Source organism: Scardinius erythrophthalmus (assembly GCF_964197995.2).
Source record: "Scardinius erythrophthalmus genome assembly, chromosome: 5".
NCBI lineage: Eukaryota > Metazoa > Chordata > Actinopteri > Cypriniformes > Leuciscidae > Scardinius > Scardinius erythrophthalmus.
This window is the reverse complement of record NC_138225.1, coordinates 15,632,464-15,651,912: the sequence shown is the minus strand read 5'-3', so window position 1 is coordinate 15,651,912 and position 19,449 is coordinate 15,632,464. Positions and strand designations below refer to the sequence as shown.

General features: G+C 35.8%; 1 protein-coding gene across 3 annotated transcripts; it reads right to left on the bottom strand.

The window, feature by feature from the left end:
- Positions 1-320: 320 nt before the first annotated feature.
- On the bottom strand, positions 321-11,304 carry tp53 (tumor protein p53). 3 transcript variants are annotated; one of them, XM_081365509.1, is made up of 11 exons: positions 10,852-11,304; positions 10,092-10,169; positions 9,798-9,840; positions 9,528-9,698; positions 6,490-6,673; positions 6,271-6,383; positions 4,366-4,475; positions 3,416-3,555; positions 3,208-3,305; positions 1,661-1,764; positions 321-1,529 (listed from the first exon to the last, which is right to left on the bottom strand). In XM_081365509.1, exons 2-11 carry the CDS (start codon positions 10,145-10,147, stop codon positions 1,433-1,435), a joined length of 1,116 nt encoding a protein of 371 aa, XP_081221635.1. In that variant the 5' UTR covers positions 10,148-10,169; positions 10,852-11,304; the 3' UTR covers positions 321-1,432. The 3 variants fall into 3 exon arrangements, with proteins under 3 accessions (XP_081221635.1, XP_081221636.1, XP_081221637.1); XM_081365510.1 differs by having other exon boundaries at positions 10,876-11,059; XM_081365511.1 differs by lacking the exons at positions 9,528-9,698; positions 9,798-9,840; positions 10,092-10,169; positions 10,852-11,304 and adding an exon at positions 7,724-7,762.
- Between the last annotated feature and the right edge of the window lie 8,145 nt (positions 11,305-19,449).

The following is a 19,449-nucleotide window of genomic DNA, read 5'->3' as shown; positions in this document are numbered from 1 at the left end:
ATAAACAATAATGTACAGAGTGTACACTTGGGTAGTGGGTAGGATTTGGGGTTTTAATAAATTTAATCTATTAAATCTGTTTTTTTTGTGAATTCAATACGATTCGCTGCTTGGAATGCCAACAATGAATACTTTTGAGACTCATAAAAATAAAATTCAAAGCACACAATATGATTGTCTACATAACCCCTAGCACAATGTTAGGTAATTGTGTTGCATGTTTTATGAATCATGTTCATGAAAATGCACGCAATTTCTTGTAACTTATTTAAAACTGCATAAACGTAAATGCTCTACCAAAAAAGAAATCAAGACACAATACATTTGTTAAAAAGCGTGTATTTAAAAAAAATTCCCCAGATACAAATAAATGCATGTGTATATATATATAAAAGGCAACTATTCGTGTACAGTAACACAAAAGAAAAACAAAACAAACAACAACAAAAAAAAAAACAGCATAAAAATCTATAGTAAATTAGAACAGTATAAAGTTTTATCAAGATTACCAGGAGGGACTCAAACATGCCCTGAGTATGTGCTCATATTTAGGCATTCAACCCATAACCACTTACACATTAACGGTTATTTCATGGTAAATCTTACTGGCCAGTTATGAGTTTTTATCTTTGTCATATTACTTGAAACGACAAATAACAGGAGTAAATCAAATGGCAGTATATGGTTGCACAAAATCTTTTTCAATACAGATCAATTTAAAGGTTTGTTAGACCCACGTTCTACTCTTTGAGCGAGAGAAATCAAAGATGGTGTATTCTTTCATACATTAAGATGAAAAGAAATTAACTAAATAAAAAGGATTCCAAATACAAAATACAGTGTTGCTTTTTTGTTATTTTTATTAGAGATTTTGGCTTGTAACCAGTGCTACTCATTTCATCAATTATTCATAATCTTTTCTTTAAAAAAAGCTGGTTACAAAATACAACAGGTTACAAAATACTGGTATTACTAAATTTGGCCATCTAGTAATTCAGAGACAAACTCCTTTACAACCTAACAGGGTGCAGAAACTAGAAGTTAGGAGGCAAGTGACCTGCACTGACCCACAACAGGAAAGAAAATCCTACGAACAGTTAAGCCTCATTGCTTGACATTCATTTATCAGGTCTGCAAAATGATGGGCCAGTATTGCTTCTCTAGTGCTGATAGAGCACAACACACCCTACAGTACCCAGCTGATACTAGCCTTACTCATACAGAACTGTTCTGGATCAGCTGACTTACACATGTCCCCGTGGAGTAAACAAGATGAAATATGACATACAGGACTGAGGGATCACATGGTTCCGCAATTCAACAAATGCTCCATCTATGACAAGCTGTTTTGGTCAAATACAAGGTCAAGGCATAACAAAGGCAGAAAAACCCCAAAACTCTCGCTTTCTTTTTCTTTCAGCATCCCACCATCTTAATCAGAATCGCTCTTTTCATCCTTTACCATCAGTTTTTTCCCTCTTTTGGGCTCAGGTGTTTGGCCATCTTTTTCTTTCTTGGTTTTGGACAAGCTGAATTCAAAATTCAAAGAAAGTTATGGATATATAAGTGTCGAATGAGCTCTATGTTGACAGTCATTGTGTAAATGCTGTAAAAGTTGATTACAACACAGAAAAAGATGCAGTTGTGAAATAACACTTACATTTTCTGTCGGTACTTGTCTATGTCACATGGAGGCACAACGTCACTAAGCTCCAAACCATCATTAATCTTCTTCAACATTTCGAATCTTTCTTTACCCCTCACCTGTGTGAAGAGGTCATGCATTCAAATAAACCACAACGGTTTTGTTTAAAGTCTTATCCAACAATATTTGTAATACACAATGCCAAGTTTTAAAGGACAAGTTCGGTATTTTACACTTAAAGCCCTGTTTTCAGATCGTTTCTGATGAAATAGAACGGTTAAGATTTAAATTTGGACACATGCTGCTGGCCCGAGAATTTTCGGTTCCTTTCGCTATGGTCAAATTTATATAACTATATCCACCATATTCCTGCGCCCCATGACGCTTTGCGCGAATTATGGGTGTAACTTCCGTCAAGCTGTAAACAATCAGTGAAAAGGCTCGCTCTATGAACGCAATACGTAAAAAAATGTGTCACAGTGAGATGACATTAATCTACTCACCCTTGAACTATCGAACATTACAAGGAAATTTCAAGGTACTTTCAACAGACCAAATAACCCCAAAAGCGCGAGTCTTTGGTTAAACATCACTGTAGTAATATATATCTGTATTATGTAACTTATGTTGCCTTAATAAAAGCCTTAATAATGCCTTCAGCATTACGTGATACTATTTCAAAGTGATTTCCGTCATTTTGGCTGATAAAAAATTGCATTTACCTGTAAAAACAAACCTGGAAAGAGACGTGAGGATTTGGGGAAAATTAACGAGAGATTCTTAGTGCATTCCAGTGAGTTAATAATGGAATATATCGTAAATTAAATTCGGGAGAACAGACCACAAATGTGCAGTATATGTTGTCCTTTTTCATACTTTTACAGCGGATTGCAAAGGGAAAAAAATAAATAATCATGAGGAAAAGAAAGCAGCGACTGAAAAGAGCTCTTGCCATATTCTTGTTATAACATGTCACGTTAAAATACCAAGTATAACGTTATTCTCATGATGTCTGAAAATAAATCATGAAGGAAAATTGACAGCTCATCTAGTCAAACTGACGGATCAGCTTTATTTGTAGGGCAACATTATGATTTGAAATGATTCGTTTCAGCCTTTTTGAATGGAAGTTCCCCAAACCGGAAGTGCCACCCATAATTCAAAATGCAGTAAGATCGTCAGGAATAAGGTGGATAAATTATATATTAAAGCGTCTTTGGTGTTTCCATGGTTTATATGGGTAATGTGGATATGACGTCATTGATAGGCGACGCAATGATACGAGTCGTTACACTGGTTAAAATAAATGTTTTCTCTGGATTGAAACATAGTTAGAGACATGTGGGATAATGCAAGTACAAAAGTCAACAAAATAACTAATATTGTTCTAGTGTTTTGGGATATTTCAATCCAAAAATCTTACATATTGTGCCTTTAAGACTTTTTAAGGACCCACAGCAACCCTGAATGAACCCCTCAATAAAGCCCACAATAATCTTCAGGAAAATGGAGAAGAATGAATCACAGAAGAATGATAAAAAGAAAACAGAAAGTGTTATCACCTGCAGAGTATAGATTTCTTCATCACTGCTGGTGCTCAGCTTGGCCTTCTTGCTGGCCTCCAGTCGAGATGTAGAAGAGGAGGATTCTTTCATCAAACCTGCCAGATCAGATTTACTTTACTATAACATTCTGAAGAAATGTATACTTTTATTCAGCAGTGTAGGTGCAATCTAACTGAATTTCATTCATATACACACGCAAACATACTTCGTTTGGTGGTAGAGGGGGTCTTGCTCACGGTTTTGGTCTCCTGGTCTTTCCTGAAGTTGCTCTCTTCAGTTTTCCTGTCTCTGCCTGGGCAAGCACAGACGCGCACCTCGAAGGATCTGCGGCCCAGCATCTGACCACTGAAGGACAAGAGTAAAACAGATTTGATGATTCTTTGTGTTAGGGGTGGGCGATATTGCAAAAATATCATATCACGATTTTTTTCAGGAAAATCAAGAAAGCCTTGGGTAACAAAATGTAAAATATCAAATATAAAATAAAGAATGGCAGACATTTTGGGCAAAGTGGCGAAGATAAAAATCTTTGTCATTATTTTCTTTGTAATTAAAAAATAAGAACAAATGAACAGTGCTTTATTTGTTCAGGTACAGTAAGTGTATTTAAAAGGAGAAATTAAATGAACAAAAAATAAAATACTACATAAACCTCACTGCATAAATTATACATTGATTCTTATTAAAGCTACTGTTAAGTGATTTTCTCCTTGTGTTTTGTTGTTTTATTAAGATTAAAGAGATAGTTCCACCAAAAATGAAAATTGTTATCATTTACTCTCTCAGGTTTTAAACCCGAACAAGTTATTTTCAACAGAAGAAAGTAAAGTTTATTTTGAAGAATTTGCTATCCAAACAGTTGCTGGTCCCCAGTGACTTCCATAGTATATTTTTTCCTACTATGGAAGTCAATGGGGACCAGCAACTGTTTGGATAGCCACATTCTTCAAAGTATCTTCTTTTGTGTTCAGCACAAGAAAGAAATTAAAACAACATTAGAGTGAGTAAATAATGACAGAATTTTCATTTTTGGGTGAACTATCCCTTAAGCGGCAGCATGTTTACTATTAGGTTTATGAAATTTAATCATCCACTATCAACAAATCGTGATATTCGACAGAGCACTAACAGAGGAATAAAACATGCACTTCTTACTCCTGAGTCTCCAGAGTGATGATTGTGAGGATGGGCCGGCGGTTCATGCCACCCATGCAGCTACTATTGCACATGTAATTATACAGAATTGTGATGAATTCTGATCCCAGCTGCAAAAAAAAACAAAAACAAAAACATGACGTTACAAAATAAACTCACAGGAGTATTGCGGCCTAACAATACATGTTGAATGAAAATTGTCATTGTACTACTTAACCTCATTGTTCATTGTAAATCTTGCCATCTAATGCCATTCAGGGGTGTGAAGTAACGAATTACAAATACTCACGTTACTGTAATGAAGTAGTTTTTTTCAGAAATTGTACTTTTTTGAGTAGTTTAAAAATTGTGTAATTTTACTTTTACTTGAGTACATTTTAAGTGATGTATCGGTACTTTTACTCCGCTATTTTCCTTCTGTTTGTGGTCGTTACTCGTTACATGCTTGTTTTAATTTTATTTTTATCCATCAACGTGACCGGATCGAGTAATCGGTCTCGTGACTGTCATCAAATCAAATTAAGCATAGAAAACTTTAACCGCCTATTCCTGCTGTTACTCGTGACTGCTGTGTGGAAGTGCATTCTTCAAGCATCAGTTCAATCCAGATAAAAGCGTCTTCCTCTAATATGCTAAGGTACATTTCATATTTCTGCTTAATATGATATTTATATAGGCTGGCCTGTCTACAGGGCCTAACATTTGGTGTGAGGTTGGGGGTATTGCGTGACGAGTTCATAAAGAGCTGTGCACTACCGCGTCTCGCGCTCGCCATGCCGCCATATTAAGTATGCAGTGCACCTTATGAACCATGGCGTTAACTTGAACTGCATTTCTGTCAGTGCGTGACTACAGCTCGTTAATAAACAACGTTTTTTTGATTCATCCATTTCATACAATCCGTCTTCAATTGGCAAGTGCACTTGTGACAGTGCGCAAAAACAAGTGTGCAAAAACATTTTTCATGTTCAACTTTTGTTTTTTTTTGTGTGTGGATGCTGCTGATAAAACAGCTCAAGACTACAAAGAGACATGCATTTGTGTGTGTTTGTTTTTTTTGTAAAAGTTTACCGGATATAACTTCCCTATTTAATGCACAATTTTCCTTACAAATTATATTATCAGCATTACAATGTGAGTAAATGTAGTCGTGTAAAAGGGATGATGCCACCCTTCTAGAACCATGTGCATTTACGTTTAAATTGTAACATATTTAATAGCATAGAATTACAGTGTAATTAGTGTTAGCCTACTATCTTAGCCTTTTTCAGTGCATTAGGTGAGGTAATCTGATAATATTAGTGATTCTCATTTATCAAAACACTAAAATTGGTACCTTTTTGGAGAGAAATTGGGTATTTTTTAATCTCTCTATTTAACCCATCTCATGGTGTGTGATGCTGAACTATTATATGAGTTTCTAAAGGTTTTTGAATTCTTTGCACAGTTATGAATATTGATGTCTTATGTGCAACAATAGCATGCTCAGGCTCAGTGGCCTTTCGCCTAATTTTAAATGATTTTTTTTTTATAATATGATTTAAATGGTGATGAGTGTACTGATTTGATGCATTTTAAAAAGATGGATGATAGATATTCTTCAACCTTTCTGACAAAGAACAAAATATAATGTGAATTACAGTATGTGCAATTTTTTTAAATGTATTAATTGTAGTGCACAGTGTTTATTATAAGGGGGTAGAATCCGCAGCTCAGTACTCACTACTCATGAGTACTTTTAAATTAGCTACTTTTTTACTCTTACTCAAGTAGTTTTTTGGACAAGCACTTTTTACTCTACTCACACTACATTTTTTGGAAAGTAATGGTACTTTTACTTGCGTATGTTTTTTCAGTACTCTTTCCACCACTGATGCCATTACAGATTCAAATATTGAGACTGACCTGAGGAGCTTCATAGGGCACCATTACACTGTGCCTGGAGGTGATGTCATCTTCCTTGTAAATAGCACGCAAGTTTCCTTCAACTCGGATTAGGTGAGCAGAAGGAGCCAATCCTGAACAGAGAGTACACAAATCTGTTAATGGCTTTTAGTAGATCAGGTGAGAGAGCTTAAAGCTCTTGTTTTCTTGTACAATAGCGCGAGAAAGATAGCGTTATACCATCAGTATCATGTGTTCTCTCATGGTGGGGGCAACGCCGGACCACCTCAGCCACATGCTCAGACTTTTTATAAATGGCTGTGGCTCTGAGCACCGAGCCTTGGGGAGGGGCAACTTCCACCACCATCTGAACTGGACACGTTTTCGCCAACTGGCAAAAGAGCTTGTTCAAGTCTGGGGAGTACTGCAATCAGAGAAAAAGAAGAGATCATTATGAGATTCATATAAATGAAAGTTACACATTGGAAAAATATTAGTACATAGTAGTAATTAGTATAAGTAATCACACAAGTTAATAGAACATTCATAACATTTGTTACAATTCATGAGAATGTTTATTGAAATTAGGAATGGGTTAAGATGGCTGACTAACTGTCCAACTATCGACTGCTAGTTGATTAGTTTGGCCGACTACTTTATCTAGATCTTTTTTCTTAGCAGTGGTGCATTAAAGTGGATGTTTCAAAGAGAGGATTTAATGGGCTGACAGTGTGCTTGCTAACAATAATTATCAGCACAGTAAAACCTGGGATATTGCATCTCTAAATTTGTCCCTTTAATCCACCACCACTACAGTTGTGACTAATTCACAGCCTTTAAAGGAATAGTTCACCCAAAAATGAAAATTCTGTCCTCATTTACTCTCCCTTAAGTTGTTCCAAACCAGATTCAAACGACTGATGGACCCTATTGACTTCCATAGTAGGAAAAAAAAAAATACTATGGATGTCAATGGGGACCAGCAACTGTTTAATTACCAACCTTCTTCAAAATATCTTCTTTTGTGTTTAGCAGAAGAAAGGAAATCATACAGGTTTGGAACAACTTGAGGGAGAGTAAATGATGACAGGACTTTCATTTTTGGGTGAACTATCCCTTTAACAATAAACTTCAGTCTGACAGGCAGATTTTGAGAATATGTATTTGCTAATTGCGAATTAACACATTTAATATGCAATATTAAAATATTAAATACAATATTAAAAAATAAAATAGATAAAATTCAAGTCTATGTTTCAACTGACCAAAAATTAGTACATAAACTGGATTTTTTTTTTTGAAAGATAAGCAAGCATCAACAACATTCTCAAATGTCACAACAAAAGCTCACAGACCTTAAGAAAAATAAAAAATACATCCAGACACAAATTAAATTGATAAATTTTAGATAAAAAAATACAGAATTTATCACATTACCAGTTGAGTTTTTTTTGGAATTTTATTTTCCTCTTACCCTTCCGATCATAGGCTGTCTTGTAGTTTCTCACAGGATCTGAAACACACCAGTTTGACTATCTTTTCCTATAACAATAGGAATATATTCTACTCTCTATCCTAAAACTGCACTATAGGACACACTTCTCCCTCAAATTGTAAGGCTGGAAAATTTTAGATGCCAAACGAACGTCCCTGCTCTGAGTCTTGTAGACTGCAGTTTCTGCTTTGGTAGAACCAGACAGTCCCCTCCCCCACTGCTCTATGAGGACAAGTTCAGACATGTTCAATCTCTACCGATAACCACTTACTAAAAAAACATTTCTGCTTATAGTATATATTTAAAAAAGAAGAAGAGAGAAATCAAGGCACAAAGACAAGAAACGGAGATTTCACTCATATAGGACTAAAAATATAACTACTGTCAGATTCAATAATGTTAGATGACTAAACAAAAAGACTAAATAAGCTAGACATATGACTCATTACTAACATAAATGGAAGTGTACACTGAGGAGAAGGTGCAAGAGCTTCTTTGACTGACGGCAAATGCGGTCATCTTATCTTTTTTCAAGCAGCCATCTTAGAGCAACACCTCTTTCTACAAACTGGATGGTCACAAGAATGTGTATAAAACTGTTTTTTTTTTTTTTTTAAATGCACAGACAAATGATCTAAGCTCTTGCTTGTTTCCTAGTCTGGCTTTCTAATAAACCTGACTTTGTACACTATGAATGTTCTTGGCACTTGAATTGGATGAATTATGTTTCACTTATGTTTCTGTATTGTAAGTTGCTTTGGATAAAAGCATCTTTAAAAGCATAAATGTAAGTCAACCGCACAGCCATATATATATATATATATATATATATATATATATATATATATATATATATATATATATATATATATATATATATATATATATATAATTTTCTTGTAACTATATGCAATTTATTTTACATACTAGCCATTATCCATTCAACAAATCGTAGGGTCGCACTACATACAAGCAAATAGGCTAAATAGTCTTGCTAAAAAGTAAGGACTTGAAAGGTCTGAATTGAACCAAATAAGTGCAAAAGAAGAAAGAGGAAAAAATATTTGGTGGGGGGTGGGTATCAGTGGGGCGGCACTTTTTTTTTTTTAACCCCAGCGCTACCGGAGAAGTTTTTGTTGCTCCACATGAGAACATGCCCATTCATGTCTTCAGACATGCGTAAGAAATTGCCAAATTCAATTTCTTATTTGCCCACTCCAGATGTTAGATCAACAATGAATGACTACAACAGCTATCTCTGAACTCAAGTAGCGAATACACAAAAGAGGGGAGGTCGGGAATGTTTTACTCGGGACAGGAACGAAGGCGATGAAGAATGAATGAAGTCTCGTGGTATCCTGGCAACATTCCGATTCAGTGGTCACCAGAAAGAACAATTTTGATTCTCTACCTCAGGTACATGTGCATCCATGTTCACACTTAAGATAAAACCTACTGCATACTAAAGTCAGTTTACTATAATATTGTCACTAAAAACTGTAGTGTAATTTATTATAACTATATATATATATATTATCACTAACATTTGTCACTAAACCCTACTTTATTTCAGATTAATCTAAAGCCAAACATAATATGAACAACTAATGGCAGTTGGAAACTAACAGATTGATTTTTCATTTATTTAGGATGCTAGTGTATAGTGCATGCATAATGTGAGATTAGAAAATTACATGGGTGAAAGTACACTAAATTGTCACATTTCATGTAAGTTTAGTACAGTATGTGTGGATGTATGTGTGCGCATGTATTTTTAACTTACCGTGCAGGTGACAGACTTGGCTGTGCCTGATTGCGGGAACTGCAGTTTAAACCCATGGTCACCAGGATAATCGGTGGCAACTGGGACAGTGGAGGTCGGTGGGGAGGTGGACGGCTGAGGCAGTTCAGTCAACAAGTTGAACAAATTTGGGTCGAATGAATTTGGAAGGTACTAAGGGCAAACACACAAGACAAAAGAGTTCAGCATTAAAAATCAGTTGTAAATATTAGAGTTTATGAGCGTGTATACGTGCCAATAAAAGAAAATAACCTCCTCATTGATGTCCCAACAAGTGCCACCTTCTGGAGCTGAACTGAGACACAAATTGGGAGAAAGAGAGTTAGATTATCATTAAACTAATAAAGCACACCCACAACAGAGTACTGGTTACTGATGACCAAGACAAGTTCAATGGATGCAAGCAAAAATAAACAAACATCAAAATTCCTTTAATGACCCACAAATTATGACAAAAAGCTGACATAACATTGCCTGCTCTCATACAAAACTGATGAAATGACCAGCACCAAGTCTCAGGAGTGTGATCCTTCCTTGCAAACTTACATGAGGTTCCGCTCCCAGAGGTCAGCAAACTCTTGACTCTCAGGATTTTCTGCCATGTCCTGTTTCAGATTCGCAAAACTACAAACAAAATAGAAAACTTTCAGTCCTCTGAACACTTGTGGGGAAATATTACGATAATATAACACTCGCTCTCAATTTAAAAACGCAATGTTGTCTCTGCAAAGAGCGTTAACGTCTTAATTAAACATCCAAAATCACGTTTGTAAATATCATCGCGATGAGTTTGATCGAATGACAACTTCGAAGAAACGTTAATAGTAGCGATCGCCAAGTCGCGAAGATACCGCTTAGCTAAGTAGCTAATTTGTTTCACATGCTAATCGCACATTTGTAGATCTCGTTAAAGTAAAGCAAACAGTTTGTCTAGACATAAAATACACTTTTCTTTAAAACAACAACAACAACAACATTAATGTATAACAGTGAAGAGCGATTTTCCCATTTTTATCAGCTAACGTTGACCCACTCCACGGTTAGCACTGACGTTTCAATAACGTTTAAAGCGCAGTCGGGCCTGTGAGTTTCCGCTAATGTTAATTCATTAGTTGAATTCTAAAATTTTAAAGCGATTTTTATCACATCGACGTCAGCTCGTCAAAATAACAATTTCTGAACACATTAAATGATTTTGCACTGAATCCCGACTTTAAAGCGGGAAAACATTTTCAAATCAAATAAACATAAATGTATGTTCTTACGTTCCTACGAATCAGCACAAGTGTCTCTCTATTAACGTTACCTTGCGACAATTTACTTTGCTGACCTCTTCTCCCAAAACGGTTATCTCGTTGCTCTCGCTGCGATGATGTTTCGAGTGACTCACCCCAACGGCCAAAACAACACAACAAAAAAAGTGAGTTTCTTGCAAACCCGAAGCAAAATCCACGCGTGGAGTTTGTGGGGATTCCCCGACAGGAGGAGTCTGCCTACGTCAGCGTCACCTGACTGACTACAGGACTCACATAGAGAACGAATTAAACGAGAGAAAAAAAAAAAAAAAACAGCAGAAAATAAACGAGTTTAATAGACAACTCGACATTACGTATCCATTTTTTCTTTAAAATAAAAAAATATCTGACATGTTTGCGAAAATCGATCCTGTAATTTCAAAAGGCGTGGAATCTCCTCAACGAGGAAGTTGTTAGACATGAAATATCTTGTCCTTTTTTTCTGCGTTGGGTCGCGGGAGCGCGCTTGACAGTTCACCTTATTTATTTTTAAACTCTTTTACATATTATATTGGACATCTATTTAACATTGTATTACGCAAAACTCACCTATCAATTTCTAGGCAAAGAAATAAGTTGTTAAAAGATTGATAATACAGAGGGATCCGAGATTCATGGGTCATTCATTTTATTAGGTTTGAAAAACTCAAACCGCGAATCTCCAGGACATGGCATGGCAGAAAAACATCTGAATCCATCTGACTGAGGTACTAATGAAAGTCTTTTTTTTTCTTTTGCATACATAATGTTGTGTATGTCTGCAGAAATTTCACCAAATAACGAGCTTCAGAGGCCTACCAAAATAACTTCACCCACATCACAGCCACAACATTTCTGTGATTGCTACCCGTGAGTTATAAAAATCATGAAACTTCTGAATTGTCAGTTGAGTCCCCACATCACTTATATGATGGAAAAAAAGGTCTTTCATGATTGAATCATCACTCAGAATGAAAGTGTTGTTATGATGTTACGTTTCAGAAATATTATTTATTGTCATGTCACACACACACACACACACACACACACACACACACACACACACACATATATATATATATATATATATACGTACATACAATATGTTTGCATTTATAAGGAACAAATTATTGTACATATATTACAAAGTAAATGGATCTTAGAGACAGTTATTGGTCTACAACAGAAACTGATCAGCCAGTGGTGCTTCAAAATAGACGTCAACATTAACACCAGCCTCTCATTAGCATTTTGTGCTTTTATAACCTAGAGAAGAAATTAAACCATCATAAAAAGTTAGCTTAGACGTGTCATTTAAAATGTATACTTATATTTCCATATGAAACAGGCTTCTGCAGGGTTCTCAGCCACAATGCAAATCACTTTTAGAATGTATCAAAATAATCAAATCTTTTTGACACAAAACCAATTAATTTGATATTATGAGTCATTCATAATGAATGTGATTTATTTTGAAATATTTGTGTGATTGGTTTTGAAATATAAAAAGAGTAGTAGAAACAAAAGTAGAATTTTGTATTTTGTATTGCATAGTCAACATGTCTACCATGTTCAGTGTTAAAAATCATATTTCTAGAGCAATATTGTGTTTTAGACCGGAGACAATTTACTTTGCTTTTGTAATAGACCCATTACAGTAAAAAGGCATAATGAAACCTACAAACTAATTGTTTTTATTTGCTAATGTATATATTTTTTAATTTAAATCATGAGCAATTCTTTATTATAAAAACTATCTTTGCTTTTACATCACTTTTTTTTTTTAACATGTGGAAACAGTTTTTCCACATCTTCATGAGCTGTAATTAATTTTTCTCCAAAAAGGCCAAATTACAAGGATCAATATTATTCACCTATTATGGACATGCAAAAAAGAAATCATTAAAAGTAGTGCCTTTTTCAAATAACTCAGAGAAGCGGAAGCTTAATGTTGTGCACGTGTGTGTGAAGGAACATTCTAGAACAGCTCTAGCAGCCACAGCTAGAAATCGCCCGATTTTGATATCTCGAAATTTCTCTTGGTTAAAAGGAAAAATCGTATAATTATGCAAAATTGACAACTTTGATGTTGTGTTCAAAATATTTCGTTTATAATGAGTGTCTTTCAATAAAGCAAATATAAAATTACCAGGAGGATACATTTTTTGTCAAATATGTAGTCACCACTCTTACATTTTTGTCATCTCAATAGGCCATTTGCACGTTTTATAGACAAAAGACACTCTTTATAGATAAAAGACACTCAAGAAATATCTTTGTAGAGAAAAGGAATAATTCTTTGTGTGAATATGTTGTGTGATGTTATTTCTAGCATATAGTCATTAATAGCATTGACTACGTTTTTTTCCACAGTATATGAAAAAAATAATTGTAGCTGATCAGTATTATTATTGTAAAGCATTCGATTTGCCAAACACATCAGTATTAATCATAAATCCAAAATTCGAATTCATAATTTTCATTTAAGGTTACAACAAATGATAAACACCACGTCACATTTACATTTCCTCATTTTCTCTCCAAAAGTATAATTCTGACACGCGGTTAATAACATGATAGCATACAATTTACCAATGAAAATCCTGAATGACTGAAAAAAATAAACCTCACATTCTCATAATAATAATGTTTAAATCAAAAGGAGACTAGAGGAGATAGAAAAAAACACTGCATATCTTCTGCATACTCTTAAAATGGCTGATGCATCACTGGATTCAGTCATTTTCCAAAATGCATATAAAATCATAAATGTATAACGAGTTGATATAATTACTCAAAATCATAATATTTCGAAGATAATGCTGAGATTTAACTTTGCATTTACTGTCTCGCATCATAGTTCTTATCAAGCACATGTCACTTAGCATTTAGCAACCAGGCACCTCTGCCCAAACCGAGGAGAATAATATTAAAAACATGACGAAATGTATCCGAAATTGCATAAATAAATGTAAACGTGAACAATATTACAGTAGATTTGCTGATCTATGCTCATCTGACAACTTTATGCAGAGCTTCTACAGGTCAGCTACCTTTTCACCCACCTGTTGTCAAAGTTTGGAGCTTCAGTCCTAGAACTCGGAATAAAATTCTCAAATCCCGAATATGAAGTCGAAGGATATGTAGGTTCCATCTCGCAAATTAATCGCTGCTTAACGGAGTGTGAACATTGTTAATATTGATCAGTTTGAGCCAGAATGGCGGCTACATTAGTTTATGCAGTGAACTTGTCAAATAAGAAGCAAAAACGTCATGAAAGGGGGGTCAAGGAACAACCAATAGTTTTCGTACGCCTTTTTAAATTAATGGATCGACCGCATACACTCGAGAATATCCGGGAATGTATTTTGACCCTATAGCATAAGTGACTACAACATTTCCACAACTAAATTCAAAACACTGTCAAAATACGACACTGAGTAAAATGTAAAGACAAACATATATGGACTCAGACACTGTCACTTACTTGATTTTTAGGAAGACAGAACTCGAAGAAAAAAACACACAAACAACTCATAACCATCGGTACCCAGTGATGCAGTGTATACGTTCCTGCCAAGAGCCGAAGAGTCAGACCCATTCATTGGTTATCACTGCACTTTCATTTTGATGCAGCTCACTTAAAAAAATATATATATATCATAAGTAATACACCAAAAATACTTTCTTTTGCTTTCGGCATAATGTATTTTTCTTGTTTTTCGAACGAAGCCCCATCTTCATGAGTCATAAGAGGCTTTCTCTCTGTCTCTCCCTCCCTTCTGCTCTCTCTCTCTCTCTCTCTCTTCGTACCGGCTCAAACTGCATTGTCAACTTCCGCCCTGCTGTCTCACCAGTAGCTGGCCTGCATACAAAACCTCCCAGCCATTTCAGTCTCTTAAACAATGTGCCTTTAATTTCCATTCAAAAATGATGGTGGAAGTCAAATGTGCTCTTCTTGTACTGTCTTGTTTGTACTCAGTTCTCACATTTTGCAGCTCGCTCATTCTCTTCCGAGCTGAATCTTCCCGCCTGTTTAGTCACATGTTGTCTCTTTCCGCCTTTTTTCTTTTCACGTCACTGTCCTAATTTGACTTAGTGACCCAGCATCACACTGTACACACTACATTAAACACACAGAGAACAAACACAACACTTTGAATAATGTGACGAACATCTGTCTTTCGTTTGGGTATGACACAACAGCTGAAGAGGTGCTAGGCAGTTTCACTTTTGATTCTTTGATTAATTTCTCGAGCTGACTAAAATGTTGCTCTGAATTAGCTCTGAGGTTTGTTTTTTTAGACAGACTGAAAGGGAAACTGTACAGCCGTTTCATTTGAAGGTTAGACATGAAATCTCGGATTATCGCATAGATATGAGCTCACTTAAGTCACGGCGAATGAGTTCATTGTTATTCACTGAGCACACGCACAAAGTTAACCCAAAGGAGTGAGTAAGCACTTGATGGGTTTTGTAGCCTATCACTTTTTTTTAGAAGCATGGTTTATGCCACCTTCAACATTAAGCACTGGCAGTCACAATCATTTTCATTCTCACTTTGGTTCAATCTTGACGGTTTGAGACAGAGAGCAGTTTGAGAAGGAAAACAGCTGAGGCCAACAGTAAGTGGGCGGGCCGGAGGTGAATCAACTGCTAAATTTGTATTCGCTCTCTTTCACTCACACACAGACACACAGACACAGACACACACACCTCATTCCCGCTCTTTTTCTAGATGCATATAATCACACATTTTTCTACCAAATATTCACTTAATTAATCCATACTGATACATAAGCACAAAAAAACAAGACTGAACCAAATTTAAAATGCGTAATTATTTTACATAAATTACTTAATATTTTAACTTGATGTCATCTGTGAGCTGCAACCACAAAAAAGTATCTCTCAGACCCTTTAGTAAATGTAATTACTGTAAAAGGAGTGGTACGGAAAAGGAGGCAGACGAGTCCCAACCTACACAACTTCCTTCATAACTTCCTGCCAAGTTTTAGCGGTTTGTAGAGGACCATTTGGAAGACTCTGATGGCTAACCACATACTTCCATTGAATTTTACTTACATTACTCTTGTCAGTGGACCTCACAACTTGACAAAAGTACAGATTACCCTGAAATAAACATTCTGTCATTATTTACTCACCTTATTTACTTCATATCATTCCAAAACTATTCTATGGAACACAAAATAAAGACAAAGGTTTTGGACAACATGAGAGTGAGTGAATAATGACAGAATTTTCAGTTCTAATTAAATGGATTTTTTTAATTATTACTTTATGTTCCTTGTGGTTCACTTATAACGTTATAACGCACACTCAAAAAACAAATATAAATGCAGAAAAAATATTATTTTCAACTCTCGATCTGACTCTCTGTCTTAAATGATCAGTTTTTAAGGGACGGCTCCTTTAAGGCTTGTTAGTAAATGACCACTGTTATGATTGGCTAACATAATTGCATAGGAAACAGTATCAACCAAAGTCCCTTTAAGGAGAGTCATTTCACTCGGCGGCCATCTTTGAAACACCTCTCGGGCAGGACATGCAAGGACAGCTCTTTGAATGGGGAAACATCAAATTCTCCAAAGCTGTTTAACAAGCGTACGATTAAACTTTATATTTTAAATCACTAATGAAAACTGACAACAACTGTCTCATTAATTTTGTTTGTAAATGCTCAAATGACAAAAAAAAAAAATTATTGTTTTTTCAGGCTGGACCACTCAATGCGCATGTGCAATCCTAAGGCTGTGTGTCCACCAAAGTGTTTTTAACCAGCTGAAAACACCTAGCTGTGTGCGCTTGAGAGTGCTTCGGTGGCTCAGCGTTTTTTCAGTTGAGACGCTTTGTTTGCTATGATACGGAATATCTGCGGAAGTGTTACTAGTATCTCATTTCACAAATAGTTTGTTTCTGCATTGTTTAAGAATGTTGATACAATGTAAAGTACTTGCTTTGGCTCTATTTTGTTCCGTTATTATGCTTCTTGTCGTCTGTTATCGTTGTACAAGCAGGATGTGGCCATTGGTCGGTGTGGTATTTTTTCCACCCCTTCTCCACTGTGATTGGATGGCTGGGTAAAAAGTGACAGTGATGAGCGCTGCGTTTTACCTAAAGTTGAACATTCCTCTTGGTGACCGGTAAGAAACGAAATAGATGCTCAGCGCATCGCCATGCTGATGCCGTTTAAAAACAAAGCGCTCCCATTGAAAACAATTGGAAATATAGCTGCAAGCAGCAATTATCGGGGCCAAGCGCAAGAAGACGATAAGACATGCCAACATGGCTGGAAGTGTCAGACCAACTGCAACAATGAGCAATTAAAGGGTTAATTCACCCAAAAATTAAAATTATGTCAGTAATTACTCACCCTCATGTTGTTCCAACCCCGTAAGACTTTCGTTCATCTTCGGAACACAAATTAAGATTTTTTTTGATGAAATCTGTGAGCTGGCTCACTCCATAGGCTGCTAAACAAAAATAACGACTTTATTCAACTATTCTTTTCTTCCGTGTGGGCCTCGAAAGCACCACGACGCATGCGCGGGAACTAAGATGACGCAGATAGGTCTCGATGTAGTGTTTAAAATGGTTCTAAAGTGTGCATTTCCTGGATGTCCGAATCGTGAGAAACTAACGAGAAAACGTAAAAGTGCCTTACCAGTGCCGCTAAATGAATAGCTTACCTTTCACACTTTCCCATCAAATGATCATGAGCGTCATCTTCTCAGTTCTCGCGCATGCGTCGTGATGCTCTCGTGAACTCATTTTAGGCAAAATGGCTGAACAATAATATATACAGTCACTAATAATATGATTTAATGGTTTATTACTTTCGACCAATAGGTGGTGCAGTTACGCAACTGATGTGATGTGGTCAGAGTGAGGTGACAATGACACATGCAAAGTTTGGTCATTTTGGCATCATGCCTCAACTTTGTCACTGCGCTATACAAAAACGGTTTTGTCTATCGGCACGGTCTGGCGATGAAACAATTAGATTTTGGTGAAAATCGGACAAACGGTCTAGGAGAAGTTAGAAAAAGTAGGTTTTGAAAGAAAAGTAAAATGGCGGGCAGGAAGTTATGCCAAACGTGGCAAAACTGGTATCTATGTTTTAAGGATGACCCAAGGAATCTATTATTATAATCATACATTGTTCGTTCATTGGCCATAGGAGAACTGGCCCCCTGACTAAGCCTGGTTTCTCCCAAGATTTTTTTTTATTCTATTCTGCCACCTGATGGAGTTTTGGTTATATATATATATATATATATATATATATATATATAAATGAACTAAATTAATAACTTTTTTACAAAAAAAATTAAACATCACAGCTGGACTGTGACGCTATTTTCTTCTGGAAACAAACTTTGTTGCATTATTTTCCTGTTATCTCTGTATAGCTGCTTTGAAACAATCTGTATTGTAAAAAGCGCTAAATAAATAAATGTGACTTAACAAGTTTCATTACGATAGGCTAATGTATTCAACCGTTATTAGCATTTTTGGAAAATTCATTATAACTTTTGACCACAACGGAGCACTGTCTCGAAACCTTTTGAGAACCTTCAGGGCATGGTGCTGATGGCACATACCGGGTTTCGTAATGGTGCACCAATGTATTCGTAAAGTACAGCATTTTATATCATAATATTGTATTGAAGTTAATGGCAATTTAATGTTTTGTTCTATTATTGTGCCACCAAGAGGAACAATCCCACTCTGTGTCCTCAGAGTGAGCCCATACGTATGTGTGTCAAATTTGGTGAAAATATCTGATTTTGTTTTGGAGTTATAGACATGTATATGTCTAAACACATAAAAATTACCCAAACCTGACTTTGTTTGCATTTTCTTGCCACTTACTATTAATATTTTGACATTTGGGCATTAGCATTTAGCCAACGACCTATGTTTCCGAACTTCCTACGGTGGTTGTCTCGATCAGTCTAATGGTTTCAAAGATATTGTCAAATTTTTTAAGCGCTAAATCACAACGCTACACAAACTGTTAGGCAAAACCTAGCATGTTTGGTATCGTTGGATGACACCAGTGAAAACAAGTCGACCACACCCAGTTATAAGCGTTTGAAATGTGTTATTTTACCACTAGGTGGCGCTGGTTCGAAACTTCTTGGGCTCCTTCAGGTACTGATGACCGATACAGAGTAACGTAACGATATGTTCATGTGTGAATTTTGGTACAAAAGTCAAAATGGAACACCTAAAATGGTCGATATGGAAAAAATGGATATCTGACGACTCTGCATGTTGCCCTGAATCTAACTTTTATGATTTTATAACAAACCATTCAGAAGTTATAACAGGGTTCCCACACCTTGGTTAACTTCAAATTCAAGGACTTTCCAGGTCCAATTTTATTTATTTCTACATAACTGTTCAGTATATGTTGGTGTGCCTTAAGCATTTATTTACAACTTAAATTATGGCTACATTATTATGTACAGTAATTATTTGATGCATTGATTTGATAATGGATACATCGTTTTACCTTTAAATACGGGACAAAAAAAGAAAAATTCTTTGTAATCTTTAGGTTTTTCAAACCTTTTTGAAAAGAAAGTTTTATGCTCGGCCCC